Source organism: Pararge aegeria, chromosome 7 (genome assembly GCF_905163445.1).
Source record: "Pararge aegeria chromosome 7, ilParAegt1.1, whole genome shotgun sequence".
Taxonomy (NCBI): domain Eukaryota; kingdom Metazoa; phylum Arthropoda; class Insecta; order Lepidoptera; family Nymphalidae; genus Pararge; species Pararge aegeria.
Window position 1 is genome coordinate 712,499 of NC_053186.1, and position 18,982 is coordinate 731,480.

The following is an 18,982-nucleotide window of genomic DNA, read 5'->3' on the forward strand; positions in this document are numbered from 1 at the left end:
ACCAATATTGGTTCAGCTGTTCCGAAGACAGATAGACAGAAAGTTAGAAAAATCCTCTTTGGGTTATTCTTCCAGTCAGTCGGCTGACGATAAGTTTGGATTTACATACAGGCGCGACAGTAACATTTGTTTGGTTTAACAAACAATGAAATCATATCAATCAATCCATCAATTTTTTAATTTTGCTTGAATATGGTACATGCAACATGTTTACATAGGTGTTAATTAAATTTTATAAGTATCACATATCCTGCCAAGATTGGCGTGCAAAAATTATTCGTTAATGATTATATAAATTTTCTACATCAAATAAATAGTTACAATACTACTTAATAAGCAGTTTGTGTTGAGTTGATTAGCAATAATTATAAATGTAGCTTTGTTTAGAATAGTAAATTGACTTCATCTGACAGCACCTTTCAAATGTCAGCACGTGGCAAAAAAACCTGCGTACATACCCCAACACTACACCACGCTTATTGATAAAAAAGAAGCTATATCAACAATGATTAATACATTGTTTTTAGGATTAAAATGTACGCTAATACAGTCACGTTAAATGCTTTATTTGGTAATTCAGAAGGGCTTAGTTACTGTGCAAAGTATTGGCTTTGGCTAACGGTGATGTTAACATATCAAATCAGCCCTGACAGTGATAGGTGTGAAGAGACACTAACTTTTATTTAAATCACTTACTTATCAAGTACACATATGAAGTTTCACTTACTTATCTACACGCTTAGTTTTTTATATATATATTTCCGTTAGTCTCGTTATGAGTTCAAGCACAATTTCGAGATCTTTATCCGCCGGAACAGGTCTCCTTTCTCTCTCACTCTCTCTCTCACAGCGGAGTACGGGATTCTGAGTTAAGTCCCACCAAGACTGTTAGTAATGACAACCGGGAATGCTCTCATGCTCCCTGGAGCACGGCACAATGCCAGTTTCCTAACTCCAACGTCAAGAACTCCTTGTCAGAAAAGCCCAACATTTTTTGTTAGTAGGCAGTTGCTTTCTGTGACAGAGCTCGTCCGCGGAAGTAGGTAATGCCGCCATGCTTATTTCTGCGGCTAAGCAGCATTGCTGTGTTCCGGTCTGAAGAGTGTTGTCGCCGGTGTAATTACAGGCACAGGGCGGCAATTAAGTCTAAGTGTTTCTTACTATAAAATTTCTACCAAGTAATCGAATAAATGAATGTGCGAATAACATTGAAATGACAGTTTATTGCAAACAAACACTTCAGTTTTGTTTGTTAGTGTGGGACATGGATTAACAATTACACAGTATTTACTCAGGCGTATCAGTTTACTATCCAAATACCTACTGGGTTTTTAGCCGCGAAAGCATCTTGTTTCTTGGTATAAATACATCAAATACCGCTCCTTGTTTTATGACACCAATTCGTTCCCAATAAATTCACCGATTGTCTTTGAACGGTTAACATAGATTTTGACAGCCGACTGGCGCAGTGGGCAGCGACCCTGCTTTCTGAGTCCAAGGCCGTGGGTTCGATTCCCACAACTGGAACATGTTTGTGTGACGACCACGAATGTTTTTCAGTGACTGGGTGTATATTTGTATTTATGTAGATAGTATTCATTACAAAGCCACGCTTACATTACTCGTAGTATATTTATTTATTATTTATTTAATTGAAAAAGTAATATCTTTTTTAAATTTTTGACCGACACCAAGGCAAGACACAGACACGTCAAAATTATAGCCTCCTGGTTATAAATTTTACGTGTCTGAGTGTGGCATCGTACCTCCCGAACAAGTGAACCGATTTCGATTTTGTGTTGAATTATTTTTAATGATAATCGGTCCAAGATGGACGGGCCACGGGACCTCAAAATGGCGGGTTACATATTTATCACAATTCCGTCAATCTGGGTATCGTAGGTATGTGGGTGGTATTGCTGTCTAAGTTGGTAACGGGCTAACCTGTCGGGGTAATGGCAGTTATATGAAACCCATAATAGGTTTATTAGCAACGTATCGGAACGCTCAATCGCTCGGCGGCCCAACTTTGTCGCTAGAATGGTAAGTAGCCACAGTGGAAGCCAGTATATTATGGAAAACTCGCAAGAATATCTTTATTTAATCAAAAAAAAAACTTTTACATCACGCGTCACGTTTAACTTGAGTACCTTCAAGGTAAGAGGGAGAGAGGCTTTGTCTAGGCAAGCGTGCTCCAATGTAGACCTCATCATTGCTCTTTACCAGGCATGATTGTCGGGAAGCGCTGGCCTGCCATTAATAAAAAAAGGGTAGTAGAGACCTGTCATTTCCCGCGTAATATTTAAATAAAAAACACACATTACTCCAAAATCTTAGTGGAGCATGCCGGGGATCGTTTTCGGTCCCCCCGAAACGAAAGCCAAACTATGGGGCTATCACCGCTCGACTGGGAATAATTTGAGGTAAATTGGCCCCGGGTCTTGTTGGGAATTGAACCCGGGGAGGTCGGATTACTCACCACTGAACCAGAAGCGGCCAAGTTTCTCTACATGGGTGCCATAAAGATTACTATAATCTTAATGGCACCCATGCGAACAGATAAAAAAATATTTTTATTGTTTAGAATACACTCGAGTTATGGGTTTGATAAAACAGTTGATTTATCGTTTAATGACCAATGTCAAGTGGCAGGGTCGAATCAGTAAAATTACAAGTCCTTAATATAATCTCCGCAACAAGTAGGTATGCCTCTCTCCGAGATTTTTTATTTGGACTGAGTCGGTGCGGTGATAGCCCAGTGGATAATGATTTCTGCTTGACCTTTGGGGGGACAAGTTTGCATCCCAGCACGCTCTAAATCAGTTTAAAATATCGCTTGCCTGACAGTTCTACATGTCCCTAATGGCAAAAGCCCTGTAGTGGGCCAATAATATATATAGATATATAAAAATGTTATGTCGGTTTGTGTACGCTTCAAAAACTCAAAAAGTTCTGCACAGATCTTGAATCTTGATAAGAATTGTTTTTATCTATTTTTTGCATCAGTCACATATCCGCGACCGCGAAACTACAGTTTTTTTAACGATTGATGTACCAGTGACCACGCCATGTGCCGAAAGCGAGAAAAACACTCGCTGACATATGAAATGTATTCAGTTCAGTTTGTCATTTCTCAACCATTCCATAAAAATCTGCCACAGCGAAGCGTGGCAGGGTACAACTAGTGGTTTGATATAATGGCGATAATGAGAGTGTGAGTAGAAATGGTTTTCTGTGAGACTAGACCTCCGCCTAAGCATTTAACTTAAGCATGCCTGAAGTAAGTAATATACAACGTGTAACGGAATTACGAAATAATATTGAAGGGTGCATAAGTATATTTCATTAGGCATCACCCTGTAAAAATATTAAACCAAAAGAAGCATGTTTATTTTTCGATACAAACTAATTCAAAACATTCTAAATGTTTATTTATGACAACCCTGTTGGAGATAGCCGACGCGCACCCAATAAAGTGACAGGAGTCACATGATTTTAATTTTGCATATGATGTTAGGGCTGCATCTGATTGCTTTCAGTAAAAACTATGGCAGTGTTTTACTCCAAAACTATTGGGTTTTCGGTTTCACAGATAAGTCTCACAGACAGTACATAATGTAACTCTAAAGCCTGTGAAGTATTATTTCGGTTTTCATTTATACGTTGTTTAATCAATCGTATTAATTAAATTCTTTATATCAAAATATAATGGTAGAGACTTATCAACTAGGTAGGTAAAGGATAGCATTACTAAATTAAGGCTGCAACCGGAACATTTCGGATTACTTAGATTATTTATTCATTTCGTGACTTATTCAGTAGTGTGGGGTTTTCTTGGGAGAATAATAATACGGCGGGCTCCCAGATCCTTCCGCATCAGTCTTTGAAGTGAATTTAATTCCACGTGGCCACTGGAAACCACCTTTTGTTTCGGGATATTTAGCTGCCACCCGAGATCCGTCATTGCGGCACGAAATCGCCCAAAAGGTTGCAAGTAATAAATAAATAAATATAAATATACTATGACAATACACACATTGCCATCTAGCCCCAAAATAACCGTAGCTCTTGTCATGGGTACTAAGATAGCTGATGAATATTTTTATGAATATAATACACATAAATACTCATAATAGACAGATGCTGATAAACACCCAGACACTGACAAACATTTTTCGTTTGTGGGAGTTGTGGGAATCGAACCAATGGCCTTGGCCTTGGACTGCGCCAACCGGCTAAGTCAGTAAGTGGAAGGGGTCCTGACCCCCAGCAATGAGGAACAAGAGAGAATTATTCAGCAATACAACACTATTTCAACCGATTCCATTGCATGATCTTTTCTCCGTTTGACTTAACAATTATTCAATGTAAAGTCAACATCTCCTGAGGATGCTCCGGTGTCGGAGCAAAACGTGCTTACAGGGTACATTGCCGAAGATCAAACAGATTATGTGTGGAGTATAAAGATTGAAGTAATTATAAATTACACCATACAGATTCTCCTGATTGTGAGTATAGCAAATTAACCTTCATTCGCTTCGTTGAATCCCAAGCCACTGTCCACTTCCACTACAAAGCTGAAGAGTTTGTTTGGTTGAATGCGTTTATCTTAGGAACTACCGGTTTGAATGAGAAGAATATTTTAGTGTTGGATATTTCATTTATTGAGGAAGGCTATAATATCAGGTTCCGAACAATAGGAGCGGAGCATCAATAATTTTTTTCCTTTGAGTAAAGACATGCCAAAAAAATGTACTTATTACGGAAATGTTCTTCTTTTTTTTTATTCCACTACAGGTTAGCCCGTGTCGATGATGCAGTCTAAGATGGTAGCGGGCTAACCTGTTAGGGAGTATGGTAGTCTTACCCCTAATCGGTTTTCACGCGACACCGCACCGGAACACTTAATCGCTTAGCGACACGTATTTGTGGATAGGGTAGTAACTAGCCACGGACAAAGCCCCTCTCTCACGGCTATACTCCCACCAGACCAGACCAGAGAAAATTCAGAAATTATAAATTCCCAAATTCCCCTGCCGGGTATCGAACTCCTACTCAGCGCTACTACTAAATGCACAGCTTTCAACGTTGCGCCAGGGAGGTCGTCAAAAAAGTTCGTAGTCTTTAAAAGTTCTAAAAACGTCCGCAACAGCATAAGTCTATCTTATATCGTTGACTCATACGCGGACAAAGTCGCGGGAAGACTGCCACTCAATATAATAAGACGTGTGTTAATTAGGCACCTTGTAACCTTGTAAAAGTTTGTTTTGAGTTCCAAGACCTTTTTCCTTTAAAAAAAAAGATGAAAACACATTAACTTTTGGTCTTCTTTTGAGTAATAACTGAAAAAACGGATGCACACTCGCAGGTTGTTTGTAAACAAACCGCTTTGTATAGGCCGGGGTACTGTCGCGAGGAACGTTGCTTACATAGATTAATATGATACTACAAGATTACTTATTCTTTTACATTTTTTAACTCTCTATTGTATTTGTAATTTTATGAATTTTCTCTGTGGTGTACAATAAAAGTGTATTCTATCTCGGAGATAGTTCTTAGCTATAATTTATGTTAACAGTTTCATTACAAGTATAGATTATGTTTGGATTTAAATTAACTTACGTTAGAATTTCCACTTGTTCGTTATTTTTTGAATTTAATCCTATTGAACGGTCGGTTGTCATTCTCCGATTGGTTAGCACCGGTAGACGCATAACGGCGGGAACCAATCAAATTGATGGGATCCTACCTGGACGGCTGTGAGTTTTGGCAGGAGATTGGGTTTTTCTTCTTGGCTGGTTGGATCGTTCTCTGTAGCGTCAGGGAATCAAATGGTTGCGGTTGTAAACAATAAGTTCATATTGTAATAGTTTATAAAGTAAATTAGTAAAGTGATAATTGTATGCTATGTTTATATCCATCTTTTCGTGGCCTCATCGCTATCCTACAACAATTCTAATAATTAGAACCGAACATAAATGTTTAAAATTTTACTAGCCATAAGATACAGTGTTTTATAGCATATACCCATTACGCTACTTTAAAAATGGTTGGAGACCATTATGATCTTATGTTCGTGGTCATAGCCGGGAACGACCCATAAACCTGTTCTCTACTCTAACGCACGTGGCAAACAAAAGCTGTTTCCTGACTTCGAGTGATTACTTACAAACCGTTATTTACTAATTTACTAACGATTGCCCACGACTTTGTCCGCCTATTATGCAGCATGTGTCCTATACAATATTTTATCTCTATGCAACATTCTTGAGGGTTGAGAACCCCTATGATTTCCTCAACCAGCCTGTGGAAGGCGCGTCAAAATCGATCCAACCGTTTCAGACATTAGCAGAAACCGACAGACAGACAAAAAAAAAATTATTATAAGTACTGTACTTTCTTTACTTAGTAAAAAGCTGTCACTTGGAATTACTAACGGACCCTTCTATTTTATTTCCATGTTTATTTGTCGAGTAACCGTTTTCTCTGTCACTGTACCTAGTCGTAAACATAACATTGTGTTGAAAGTTTAGATTCCTTCTCATTCCTAACACATTTGTGACTTTAACCAGTTTGTTTATTAAAGAGTTAAATAGTTAAAAATGTGTTACGTTTACATTTTATTGAGTTTAATTACCGCGGTGGTGGGCGCAGCTACAGATAATTATAAAGATCAATGTGAGTATTAACGGTCTTCGATTTATGGAGATACTAATGCCATCGACTTGGAACAATTATGTTTGATCAACACTATAGAACGCTATAGAAAAATAAGTTACAAGTAGGTATGTTATGTTGAAGCGGTGATAGCCCAGTGGCAGGAGCTCGACTTTAGTTTCGTGGGGCTGTGTTCGAATCCTAGCACGCACTTCCGACTTTTAAATTTTGTGCGTTTTCAGTAATTAAAATATAATTGCTTCAACGGTGAAGGAAAACGTGTATGCCTGAGAGTTCTACATAATGTTCTCAAAGGTGTATGTAGTCCAGCAATCCGCACTGGAATATTGTATAGAAGCAGGCGTTACTTTGCGGAAATCCATAATATATTATGAAAATTAAGCTTAATTTGCTATACTCCGCGAACAACAGGAGAATCTGAATGGTGTAACTAATAATTTCTTCAATCCGTATTCTCCACACCAAACAGATCCTCGGCAATGTACCCTCTACGCATGTTTCGCTTCAGATGTTGACTTTACAATGAATAATAGTTGTGTCTTAATATCTGATGGTGTGGAGTATACGGATTGAAGAAATTATAAATTACACCATATAGATTCTCCTGAATTTCGCGGAGTATAGCAAATTGAGCTTAATTTTCATAATAATCCGCACTGGGCCAGTGTGGTGGACTACGGCCTTAACCGCTTCCCATTGTGGGAGGAGCCCCGTGCCCTGTAGTGGGCCGGTAATGGGTTGGTATGACGATGATGATGATGATGTTAAATTGCATTTTGATAGCTCCTGCGAGGAGTCGATTCCGGGACCTACCGCTTATAAGATCACAGTGTGTTCCGACGTTGAACATCGGATTATATTTCTCACACTAAGCAAGCATATCTCCAAGCAAAACGCATTATTGAATAACGTAAAATTATGTTTTACCTCCAGTCTGCACCGATCCCCGCACCATGAAGAGACACGCAGCGTACTCAGAGTGGCCGGACTCGTACTCGTGCACCAGGCACCGGTGTCAGCCCGGGGGGCGGAACCTAGCTATATACACCGTGGGGTATGGCGACCATGAATTATTTCTTAGTGACAAGGTTGCTTGGAAGCAGCCGCCTCCGCTTTCATCTGTCACAAGATAGAAAAACGAATGTTCAATCTCAAATTGTTGATGTTGGAAAAGAGCAACTGCTGGGTTTCTTGCCATGTTATTTTCGGTAGAATCTGCCTTCCGAACCGATGATAGATTCACTACAAAAAGACAGACTTCTTCGTTTCAAAAGTGCTTATAGAGTAAGCCTACTTGCCTATAATTTTAAGAATAAAATCTCACATAATTCAGTACCTGATATAAACATCCTTTTTTTTATTTTATCTTCGCACACCGTTGTCCCAGGGAGGTCGTCAAAAACACTTTACAGGGAGTCTACTTGACAATTGTTTTTTTTAAAACCTTCTCCTGGGAAATCTTGCAGAAAATGCATGAGCAAACATTAAATAATTTCACAAAACAGCCGAGGAAAACATTTCACTTTCCCATCCCTAGACCAGAAGTTGGGTACTCCCATGCATTTAGGTAGGGAAAGTACCTAGTTATATAACATAGGAAAATTTTGAGAGTAGGTACAACCGTACAACGATATATTGCAATGCGCCATCTTCCTTCGCGGCAAATAGGTGTAAACCAATAATTACCGTAACAGAGAAAGAGAAAAGAGTAGAAAATATTTTAGGAACTAACTACGAATAAAACAGTAGTTTTTTATTAGGTTTTGACTCCTAAATTTCCTTAGTTGTACTATTTCTAGGTACTAAATGATGAACCAAATACTGAGATGTTTAGTAGTACCGAGATGTTTTAGATTAGTTTTAGTTTATAGCGATGGCTTAGTGGCGAGGGCTTCGGACCTTCATTTCGAGGATTGATTATTGATGATAATTATGAGATACTAGATGAATTAAACCATATTGTATTGTAATAATATATACCAGGTGTAAACGAGTTGAGGCTCCAGAATCGGCCATCGAGTGTGAGGAGGTGGTGGAAGACACCAACATGCAATTCCCATTTTGCTGTACAAGGCTACGGTGAGTAGTTACGAGTAAGAATTGTTCGATGGGACGTTAAACTATTTGAAAAAAATCAACGTGTGGTTCTTTAGAGCTTTCGAAAAAGAAAACAAAAACAAACTTTTCAGGTTTATAACTATATATAGATAGATAAATAGATGATGGATCGAATGAATTAAACTAAAACAAATGAATGAACGGCCGGTATCATCGAATGAAGTGAGACATTTTCTTGTATATCGTTCAAAAATCCGTCCTTTCATTGTTTAGGAGTGAATAATTATACAAATCCGTTTTTTATGACGGAGTCATGCTCGAACATATTATAAAAAATATCCGAATCGAGGACCTACTCTTTTCTGAAGGAAGTCGATTAAAAACTACGATATACCTACTTACTTTGTATACTGAAAGAAGTCGGTTAAAAACTACATAATATACCGTTCGCTATTTTATTGTACCTAGTATTTTTTTCCATTTTACTGGGCTGTAGGCACCGAGTTAAATTAGTTGTAGAAGATATGTATTGGACAGATGAAGGAGCTATTATGATACGAGAGTTATTTATCTTAAGCCTTTTTGTTGAATGTGCCAGATGTCTCGTGGTGGTGCGCGGCGAGGTGTGGACGCGGGTGCTGGGACAGCCGTGGGAGACGCTGCCCGCCGCGCCCTGGAGCCACATGTACAAGATGAAGAAGCCGCCGCCCGGAGAGAACGTCTTCGGCAATAAGTAAGGATATTTACATCTAGCCTTACTTTTTTTCTACACCCCCAAGTGAACTCGTAGACTGTGCTTCGCTCAGGCAAAAATTAAATTTACGTGTCGGACGTGTGTCACGACTCAAAAGTTACGGTATTTATTTATTTATTAAGGACACTAACAATATACATATTTACCACATACAGTAAAAAACTTGTACAATATTAAACACATTCCCTTACATCTATAACAAGTGACCATGACATTCACAAAAATTAATAATAATAATGACATGTAAACACAGCAAAAATAAAAATAATCATAAAGATAGGAAGGAATAGGTGTTCTGTATGTAATATCTATCTTAAGGGAGGGCTCACCGATAGGTAAACATGTTTAATTAATATCATCAATTTCATTAAAACTATAAAAAAAATAATTAACAAGTCATTCAAATATATCTATAAGTATACCCAATAACAATTATTTCTAACGTCTGATTGGCGCAAAGGCAGCTCTCACAACTGGAAAATGTTTGTGTTATAAACTTGAATGTTTTTCAGTGTCTGGGTGTTTATTTGTATATTATAAGTATTAATGTATATTATTAATAAAAATATTCATCAGTCATCTCAGTACCCATAACACAAGCTACGCTTACTTTGGGGCTAGATGGCGATGAGTGTATTGCCGTAGTTTGTTTTTTTTTTTATGTCATCGTTCCTAGTTACTTCTATGTCAATACATACTATGTATACATGTGTCATAATTTTAAGATACAGACGGGTTCGTGATCGCAGTAGTTGCTAGTAGTACAAAAGACGCTGCTGTCCGTTCTCTGATATATTCCCTAAGTCGCCTCGTACGACACCCGCGGGCAGAGGTGGGGTGGTGACAACTGTATTCTAATCTCAAAGTCAAAGTCAAATATTTATTTATTCAAATAGGCACATAGATGGCACTTTTGATGCGTACATTACATACAAAATGTGTACATAGCAGTGAGTAGTGATGGCGATAACTACATTCGTAAACTTAGAACTAAAGCTACGAGAGTTCCAAACGTGTAAGAGTCTATCGTCACAACACTGTACTTTTCGGAAGTAGGTATGTGCGTTTATCACTTGCTTTAACGGCGAAGAGAAACATCGTGAGGAAACCTACATTACTGGGAGTTCTCCAGAATGTTCTTTAGGGCGTGTGAAGTCTAGCACTCTACACTTAACTAGTACAACGGCCTATACCCTTCTCATTCTGATGAAAGGATACCCGTGGACCGGTAGTGGGTTGATAATACTATAATGGGATGATGAATCAAGGTAAATAGATAAATTGTGTCACAGGAACGCAGATCAAGGGCCCATTTACGAGCTGCAGTCAGACCATGAGAACGAGCGGGACAAAGTCGTCAGGGCGTCCAAGAAGTCCGCATCAAGCTCGGACTGCGATGAACCAGTTGCCCGCGCAGTGCCGTCGCCTGACATAGTGGTAAGATTCTTTACTTTAGAAATTGAAGTTATTTATTTTATATTTATTAACTTTTCTTTGTTCCATCAAATTCTACCATTTCGGCATGCATAAGATGATAAGGTACAGTCATATAAAATGGCGGGAAAAATAGAGGTACAGAAATTTATGTTTGAGTTTATAATGTACTAAGTTGTAATTAGATCTCCAATTACAACTTAGCACATCATTTATAAGAAACTAAGACGACTAAACGTCGTAAGATATGAATAAGTACCTACTGCCCCGTACGTGTGACAAAATGTAAGTAGGTACTATCGCCATGCTTTTTTCTGTCGCTATGCTGTGTTCTTGTCTATATAAATAATTTAAAAAGTAGCAGTAATATTATATTAAATAAGTAGAATTAAATATTATTGTTTTAGATAGCACTAGCGACACCTAATGATGAGAAGAAAAATGAAAAATCCAGGTAAGTAATTATAGTTCGTAACAATTTAAAATGTCCATATCTACATTTCCACTGTTCATATTTCTTTTATTAGTCTGTAATACGTAAAATTTTCGCACTTCTATTCTTACACCTACCTATGTTGTAGAATCAGAATCTCGAATATGATTGAACTTAAATTGTCGACAATGTGACTTGTAGGGCTAGCATGCTTGCCACGAGATTATTCCCATTACTAGCAGGTTTTTTTTCTATAGCGAAAGACGAGATAATGGGAAGACATAATTTTTTCCCGGTGACTTAAGTCAATGTCCCGAAAAATTTCTGCCGATTTCATTAATGCATGCACTGAATACTGATGCATGTTGGAAAAAATACTAGACTATACCGATAACCTAATATAAATAAGGAGTTTGTGATGTCATACAAAAATATGTTTGATTTTTTTCTACCTAGACACAAGAAGTCAAGATATCCAGCCAATGGTAACGAAGTCGATGAAGAGAGTGACAAGGAACGTATCGAAATCGAGCTTGATGATACGCCTACGAATGAAAAGGTCAGTCACAGTTCGCACAATCTTGCACCGTATTGCATGTACTTACTATTTTTTTTTAAAGTAACGACAAGAGAAAACTGTCAACTGACTGTGTCTTCAGACAAACAATTAGTTTTTGAAATTAAACTCCTTTATTTTTGAATCTCAGCTGGAAACCGAAGGATCACAAAAAAGATTTGACCGATTGGAATTTACGAACCGAAGAAACGAGCGTTTTTCATCTATATTCGATAAAAGATTTCTATAGAGTTTAAGTTAGGATATACAACTTTATAACGAAGTATTTTGTGCAGGCAACATGGACGGAAATACCTCAAAGCCAGTGGAATGAACACGACCCATCTATGGACATTGAAGGCCCAAGAGTAAGTTATAATTTCAGTAGGTAACTAAGTAAACACTAACGCACGGAGTGCATGAACGTAGCGGAGCTTCAATAACGTACCTACCATTTTTTCACAGTGAGTGAGTGATGATGCAGTCAGTAAGATCGTATCAGCCTAACCTGTTAGGGATATGGTAGTCACACTCCCTTTCGTGATTTATTTTTCTAAAAAACTGAAATACATTTTCATGAATCCAAAAAACCGTTTAAATTCTTGCTTGTAGATGTAAATATAACAGGACGATATTATTGCAAAATTTCATCACCCTTTCCCCCATAACAAGTTTCTTAGGCAACTCTGTAACTCTTTGAGGAAACGATGACATGATTACAAATTAACTATTTTTTTTTTTCAAAAGGCTCATGCAGATAAAAGCGAGAGGCCATCGGGTCTTCAAGCACTAGTAGATGCTATTGGCACCAGAATGAGAGACATAGAGAGCGTGGTGCAGAAGATGAGTGAGAAAGTACATATAAAGCCAGAAACTGAACTTAGCAGTGGAGAAAGAAGGTGAGACTTTTCAAAATGAAATATGGTTGCCCTCGACTTCGTTCGCGTCTGTTTTGGTTTTTTTTTAAATCATGATGAATAACGTATTTATTTCGCTAATAATGATTAATAAAGCTTATAAAAACACCTTCGACACTGCTCACACCCACGCTCATTCCCACTCCCACTCCTACGCCCAGTACCAAGCCTACACCCACGCTCGGGCCACGCCCTCTCCCATGCACATTCGTTTCCTCGCCCATACCCACTACTCCCAAGTCTACGTCCAGTCCCAAGCCCGCGTCAGTCCCACGTCTAATTCCACGCCCACACGTAGGCCCTATTCCACATCCAGGCATTTGGCCAGAGAGTCCAATCGGGCGTGGGTGTCATCTTATCCCAAAATCGAATCATTTAAAGTAAAAAGAGTAAGGGTAAGCTTCATAATAGCTATACCTACTTTTGTTCACCTCCAAAAACGTTATCATTCTTATTTTAACTCATCATGCAGCCTGGTAGCCGAAGTTTTTTTCTTGGAAAGCCTTGGTTTTTCCCAGAAACATAGTACGATGAAGATAAAAATAATGAGAAAGCTGCAATCTTAAATCTTTAGATCTGACAGCGAGGCGTCCGCTAATCATCAGAAGTCAGATGATATGGCACAAGGTAAAGAAGAATTAGGAAAATTAAAGAAACATCCCGACATTGAACACTACAAAAGGTAATAAAATGTTTTAGTATCTTATTTATTTAATTCGTTGGCTCAGTGCAGCGCGACCGCTTAAAAACTAGTGCCCTGCTGCATCACTGACAAAGGGCGAGGGATGAAATTCAGGAAGCTTTGTGATTACTTATATGAATTTGCTGTTCTGCTCTCCGTACTTTCAAGTAACTCTATGCCAAAAAACGAAGTTGATTGGTTTGGTAACAAACATACTGTCGCTGTTTTGGCCCGAAATCATAGTTTTAGTTTGGTAGCTTTTTTTGAACTTGGCTTCGTCGTCGCCTTCAACTGACAGCTGTCAGACACTTAACCTTTACCGGTGCTTTTTTCCCGGTCCGATCGCGCGCATGGAGTCTTTTTTGTTTCTTCCTGCCTTTTTGTTGCGCTCAATTAGTTAAGTAATTGTGAATCCCTCTTTTGAATTGATAACGTTGGTAGGAAAGTAAGTATGGAATGATCATGATCATCATCAGCCAATATGCATCTCACTGCTCGATATGGCCTCTTTGAAGCAGCACCAATTATTTTTACTCCCTTCGGCAGACAATAGATGTATAATCTGAGGTTCAACTACGAGTAACAGCAGTGCAGTGACGGCGTTGATCATACTTCATACATACTAATATTATAAATACGAAAGTTATAAGGATGGATGGATGTTTGATACTCTTTCACAAAAATTTTTGCAATGGAGCTAGATTGTACACTGTGTTAACACATAGGCTGCTTTTTATCCCGGGAAAATGAAAGGTTCCCGCAGGACCAGTGGCGTGTACTTCATACATGCACAAACGCACTGCATACCCTAACATTTTCATATAACCGGCAACGGAGGAGGATTTTGCCATTTTATGCCATTTTACTTCGTTATGCTTACCCTGGTCAAAGTTCCACGCCACTGCGCAGGACTCATGCAATATTCGGGCAACAGCTGGTACTTCATACATTCTTTTGTATTTCGTAATCGCATTGTCTAGCTAGAGTTCCCTTGGCAACACTTTTGGAACTGTCAGTTAAATTAAGGATATGTTACAACTAAATGTTTTCTGCCGTCAATCAAGTCTAATGACTAAGGAAGCTCAATTGATCGAGCTTCAATGGAAAATTGATTGCTTCTTCGCGGAATCATTCCTAAGAAACAACCAATGATAATGGCAAGGAACACTGCTGATGCTATTGGATAGGAGCAGGCGTTACTTTGCGGAAATGCATGATATAGGTATAGGTACTGCTGATGCTGTCCATTGTTTTACTGAGTAATAAAATTTGTGTGTGTACTTATGTACACGCGTTAAAAGCTATACCTAAGTACTTTTTGCGTAACGAGATTTATTACAACAAATTATCTAGACAAGCGCGCTTCTAGGCAAGCGCGCTTCATCTTAGGCTGCATCATCATTTACCATCAGGTGTGATTGCAGTCAAGCACTTGTCTATATACTTAAAAAAAAAAAAATCTAGTTAAAAAAAGTTTATCTAAATATCACAAAAAAAATCCTTCATAATTAAAGAAACGGACATAATAACTTTGGAATACTAATAGACTAATTATCGGGCATCCAGGTTTTACGCAACATTACAGTTTGAGCTTTTTGTACAATTGAATCAATTAAATCACCGGAATGCCCGCAGACTTTGACAATTGAAAGTGTACACTGTCAAACCTTGTAGCTAACTTAAGGGTGTCGGTTTTTTGTGACGGTGTGCGCGCGCATCGTAAATATTTACTCTCGCCATTTTCCCATAACGCGCCAAAAGAAGTACTTATAACTTCAAAAATAATTCATAAAACAAGTACATGTACTACTGGATGTGCTACAACAGCCTGTCTAATTTTATAATTCTTATTTTCTAATGTTAGCCTGGTGGGCATCGGCATTCCGCTCGTGGAGTCCATGTTCAAGCCCCGGCACGTATCACTGACTTTTCGGAGTTATGTGCGTTTTAAACTTAAATATCACTTGCTTTAAACGATGAAGGAAAATAACGTGGGGAAAACTGCATGCCTGAGAGTTCTCCATAATGTTTTCAAAGGCGTGTGAAGTCTACAAATTCGCACTTGGCCAGCGTGGACTACGACCTAAACCTATACATAAATAAATAAATATACTACGACAATCCACACATCGCCAACTAGCCCCAAAGTAAGCGTAGCTTGTGTTATGGGTACTAAGATGACTGTTGAAAATTTTATGAACAATATACATAAATACTTATAGTATACAGATAAACACCCAGACACTAAAAAACATTCATGTTCATCACACAAACATTTTCCAGTTGTGGGAATCGCACCCACGACCTTAGACTCAGAAAGCAGGGTCGCTGCCCACTGTGCCAATCGGCTGTCAAAGTAATGATGATGAATGATTCTGATGATTTTCTTTACGCAGGTTTACTGTCAAGAGCCGAGGCAGCAAGTACCTCAGCAACAGTGACGTCACCAGCGAGCAACCAGTGTTCGTCGAGGACACCAATCCGAACGGCTACTTCAGTGATGCGAGCAACAGTGTTATGAGAAGGAACAATATGCCCAAGGTATTTACCGGAAGCCAAAAGAGTTGTGCTTGTTTACAGATCGATTTAACAAGCGTCATTCTGTCGTAAAATTGTTAGGCAGTGGATTATTACACCGACCAAAAAAATTTGAAATCTAGTTTGTAGTATTTATGTATATATATACGTATATATGCAAATATATATCTTTATTTATATGCACCACCTACCTCTCTTCTTGAGCTGTGTTTTACGCCGGAAGAGATCGCTATGTAGCGATAAGGCCGCTAAATTGTAAAATTGTATACTTTGCGTTAAATATTTATTTTCAATTTTTCAATATGTTTATGTGGTGTACAAGAAAAGTGTATTCATTCATTATTTCATTGTTCTCTTCCTATGCCGTCTAGTAAAGTACGACCTATCGATCCTGGTTAAGATAATTAAAAATGAGATAGTACCTATCAGTGGCGTGCACTGGGTTTCTTACCAGGGTATGCATACAGCAAGAAAATTACATAAATTGCCAAAATCCTCCTCCTACAAGAGTTATATATATCAATTTTAGATTAAGCAATGCTTTTGTGCACGTATGAAGTGCACACCACTATCATTAAGCTGATGACAATTTTACTATCAGATCATCTGGTTCATGGCCAGCAGTTAAGTTGTTTGGCATTTTCTTAAGATCTACAAGTTATTTTTACATCGTAATTATGGTTTGCCTCTTTTCAATGTTAAGGATTAGATGTATGATAAAAAAGCTTGGGTATGTATTGCTCTAACTTCATAGCTAAATATTAAATTGTCTGTAAGATGGTGATAACAAAAAAAAACCCTGCTTAGTTTGTTGTGGGCTCTTTTTAGGTCAGAGCGCGTTTGGAACCCTCCTAGCTTACTAAGTTAACAAATTTAGTTATCACATAATATAAGTGGCAACATGTTATATTTATGAACGCTTCATAAGTGACTGTGATAAGGTCTACATGAACAAAACCTTTTTTGAATTTGTCGGCCAAGACTTGCTCATACCGGCGGGCTTTGTAATTAGTCCCAAATCATCGCTCCGCTGCGTACACGGCTTGGCTTCCGCTTTACCACTTGCTTTTAACGTTATCTATTACTAGGAGCCGGGTGCAGCACTAACGTATGTGGCTCCAGTCGAGAACCGACGCAAATCCCACTACGTGTCGCAGGAAGATGATAAGAAACACAAAAAACACACCCATAAGAGGAAGCGAAAGGTAATGTATCCGAACTATGTTTACTTTCATCATCATATCGACCCACAGAGCACAGGTCTCCTCCCACAATGAGAAGGGGTTAAGGCCGTAGTCCACCACGCTGGCCCAGTGCGGATTGGTGGAATTTTACTTTTATCATTATCATCATCATCATGTACAACGATAGACGCCCACTGCTGGACATAGGTATTTTGTAGGGAGTTCCATAATTCACAGTTTTGTGCCGCTCGAATTCAGCGGCTACCTGCAACGCGTTTAATGTCGTCTGTCCACCTCGTTAGAGGTCGACCAACGCTGCGCTTACCAGTGCGGGGCTGCTATTCGAACACCTTGGGAACCCAACGTTCATCCTCTCTCCGAGCTATGTGCCCCGCCCATTGACACTTCAGCTTCGCGACTCTTTGAGCTATATCGGTTACTCCGGCTCTTCTACAAATCTCCACATTTCTGACTTGCGCACGTAGAGATACTCCGAGCATAGCTCTCTCCATCGCCCGCTAAGTGACTCTGAGCCTTCTTATGAGGCCCATAGTTAACGACCATGGGTCACTGTTCGAATTTTACTTTAGTAGGATAAAATTGGAATAAAAATCATTTCGCTCTCACAACGCTGCAAGTTGATCGACATTCGTAAACACGCACCATATCCATACCGTGCCACTCGCAATCACTATTATAGAATTCTTATTAGACACCAAATCTGATTTTTTTTAAATGAAATAGAGCTTAGGTTTCGTGGACATTGGACAGCTGCGGCTGGCTAACCAGCTGGATCGCCGTAGTAAGACGAAAGAGTCATAATATTATCGGTAGTTCGTGAAAGAGACGCTCATCAATGCAGCGATGTACGATGTGGGGTTTTTGAGAGGGAGATACGATATACATTATACATCTTATATACGAGTATATTTGGGAATTCATAGTATCAAAATGTATAGCAATAAAACACAAAATCATCGACAAAACAAACACGATGTATACTTTGTGTCGCCTAGTAGTTGCTGACATCAGTATGTATATAAGTGAGCAGAGAATTAGTGAATAAGTGTTAAGGAAAGTGAAATTAGTAGTATAAAAATGTGGTGCTTTAAAATTGGCACCATTATCACACAACAAAATGGTAGACATTCCCCATTTTTCTGTATTAAAAATACATATTTGATGATGAGCATTACTTAACACTTATGAGTCTTAATTTGCAGGGAAAGGGTCACAAGAAGCACCACAAGGAAGAGAAGAAGAAACACATAAACAGACTCGTATCAGCTGAGCTGGACAAGAATGTACTGTCGCTGGAGGACAGTGATGCCATTGTGTAAATTAGAATGCTAGTGGCTATAAGTACTATTTTTTTTACAACTTTATACGTACCTAGTACTTAAAGTATCAATATGTAGGTATGCATTGAAACTTTTAAAGTACCTATAATAATTAAGTGTGTACAAGAAATGTTTTTTTCCCTAGAAATACGTACATAATGACAAACAAAACGTTTTGTCAACAATTGGCTGAGATCTAATGGCTCGTAGTTTGACTTTGCTTAGTTAGCCTAAGATCGGATTTATGTCCAACACATGAGTTGGTCTGTATTCCTAAAAATAAGCCTTAGAAGAACTTCCTTGTAAAAATCGTGAATATTATAATTGATTTCGTTTGAAATTAGGTAGGCACTTTAATATGACTTTAGCCTCCCTTTGGGGGGGACTGAGTTCAAACAACGGCATGCA

General features: G+C 38.6%; 1 protein-coding gene across 1 annotated transcript; it reads left to right on the forward strand.

Moving 5' to 3' along the window:
* Positions 1 to 6,572: 6,572 nt before the first annotated feature.
* Positions 6,573 to 18,574, forward strand: LOC120624999. The gene is made up of 13 exons (XM_039891908.1): positions 6,573 to 6,678; positions 7,612 to 7,732; positions 8,662 to 8,757; positions 9,335 to 9,469; positions 10,783 to 10,927; positions 11,332 to 11,378; positions 11,814 to 11,916; positions 12,210 to 12,281; positions 12,661 to 12,812; positions 13,405 to 13,512; positions 15,909 to 16,053; positions 17,139 to 17,255; positions 18,458 to 18,574. The coding sequence occupies exons 1-13, from the start codon at positions 6,603 to 6,605 to the stop codon at positions 18,572 to 18,574; spliced, it is 1,434 nt and encodes a 477-aa protein (XP_039747842.1). The 5' UTR covers positions 6,573 to 6,602.
* The last annotated feature ends 408 nt before the right edge of the window (positions 18,575 to 18,982 follow it).

What these genes read in the sequence shown, in the direction of transcription:
- LOC120624999 (XM_039891908.1), top strand. Translation starts at nt 6,603, where the DNA reads ATGTGTTACGTTTACATTTTATTGAGTTTAATTACCGCGGTGGTGGGC. An exon ending in GAGAACGTCTTCGGCAATAA is followed by an intron (nt 9,470 to 10,782) that starts GTAAGGATATTT and finishes ATTGTGTCACAG; the next exon opens with GAACGCAGATCAAGGGCCCA. An exon ending in AAGAAAAATGAAAAATCCAG is followed by an intron (nt 11,379 to 11,813) that starts GTAAGTAATTAT and finishes TTTTCTACCTAG; the next exon opens with ACACAAGAAGTCAAGATATC.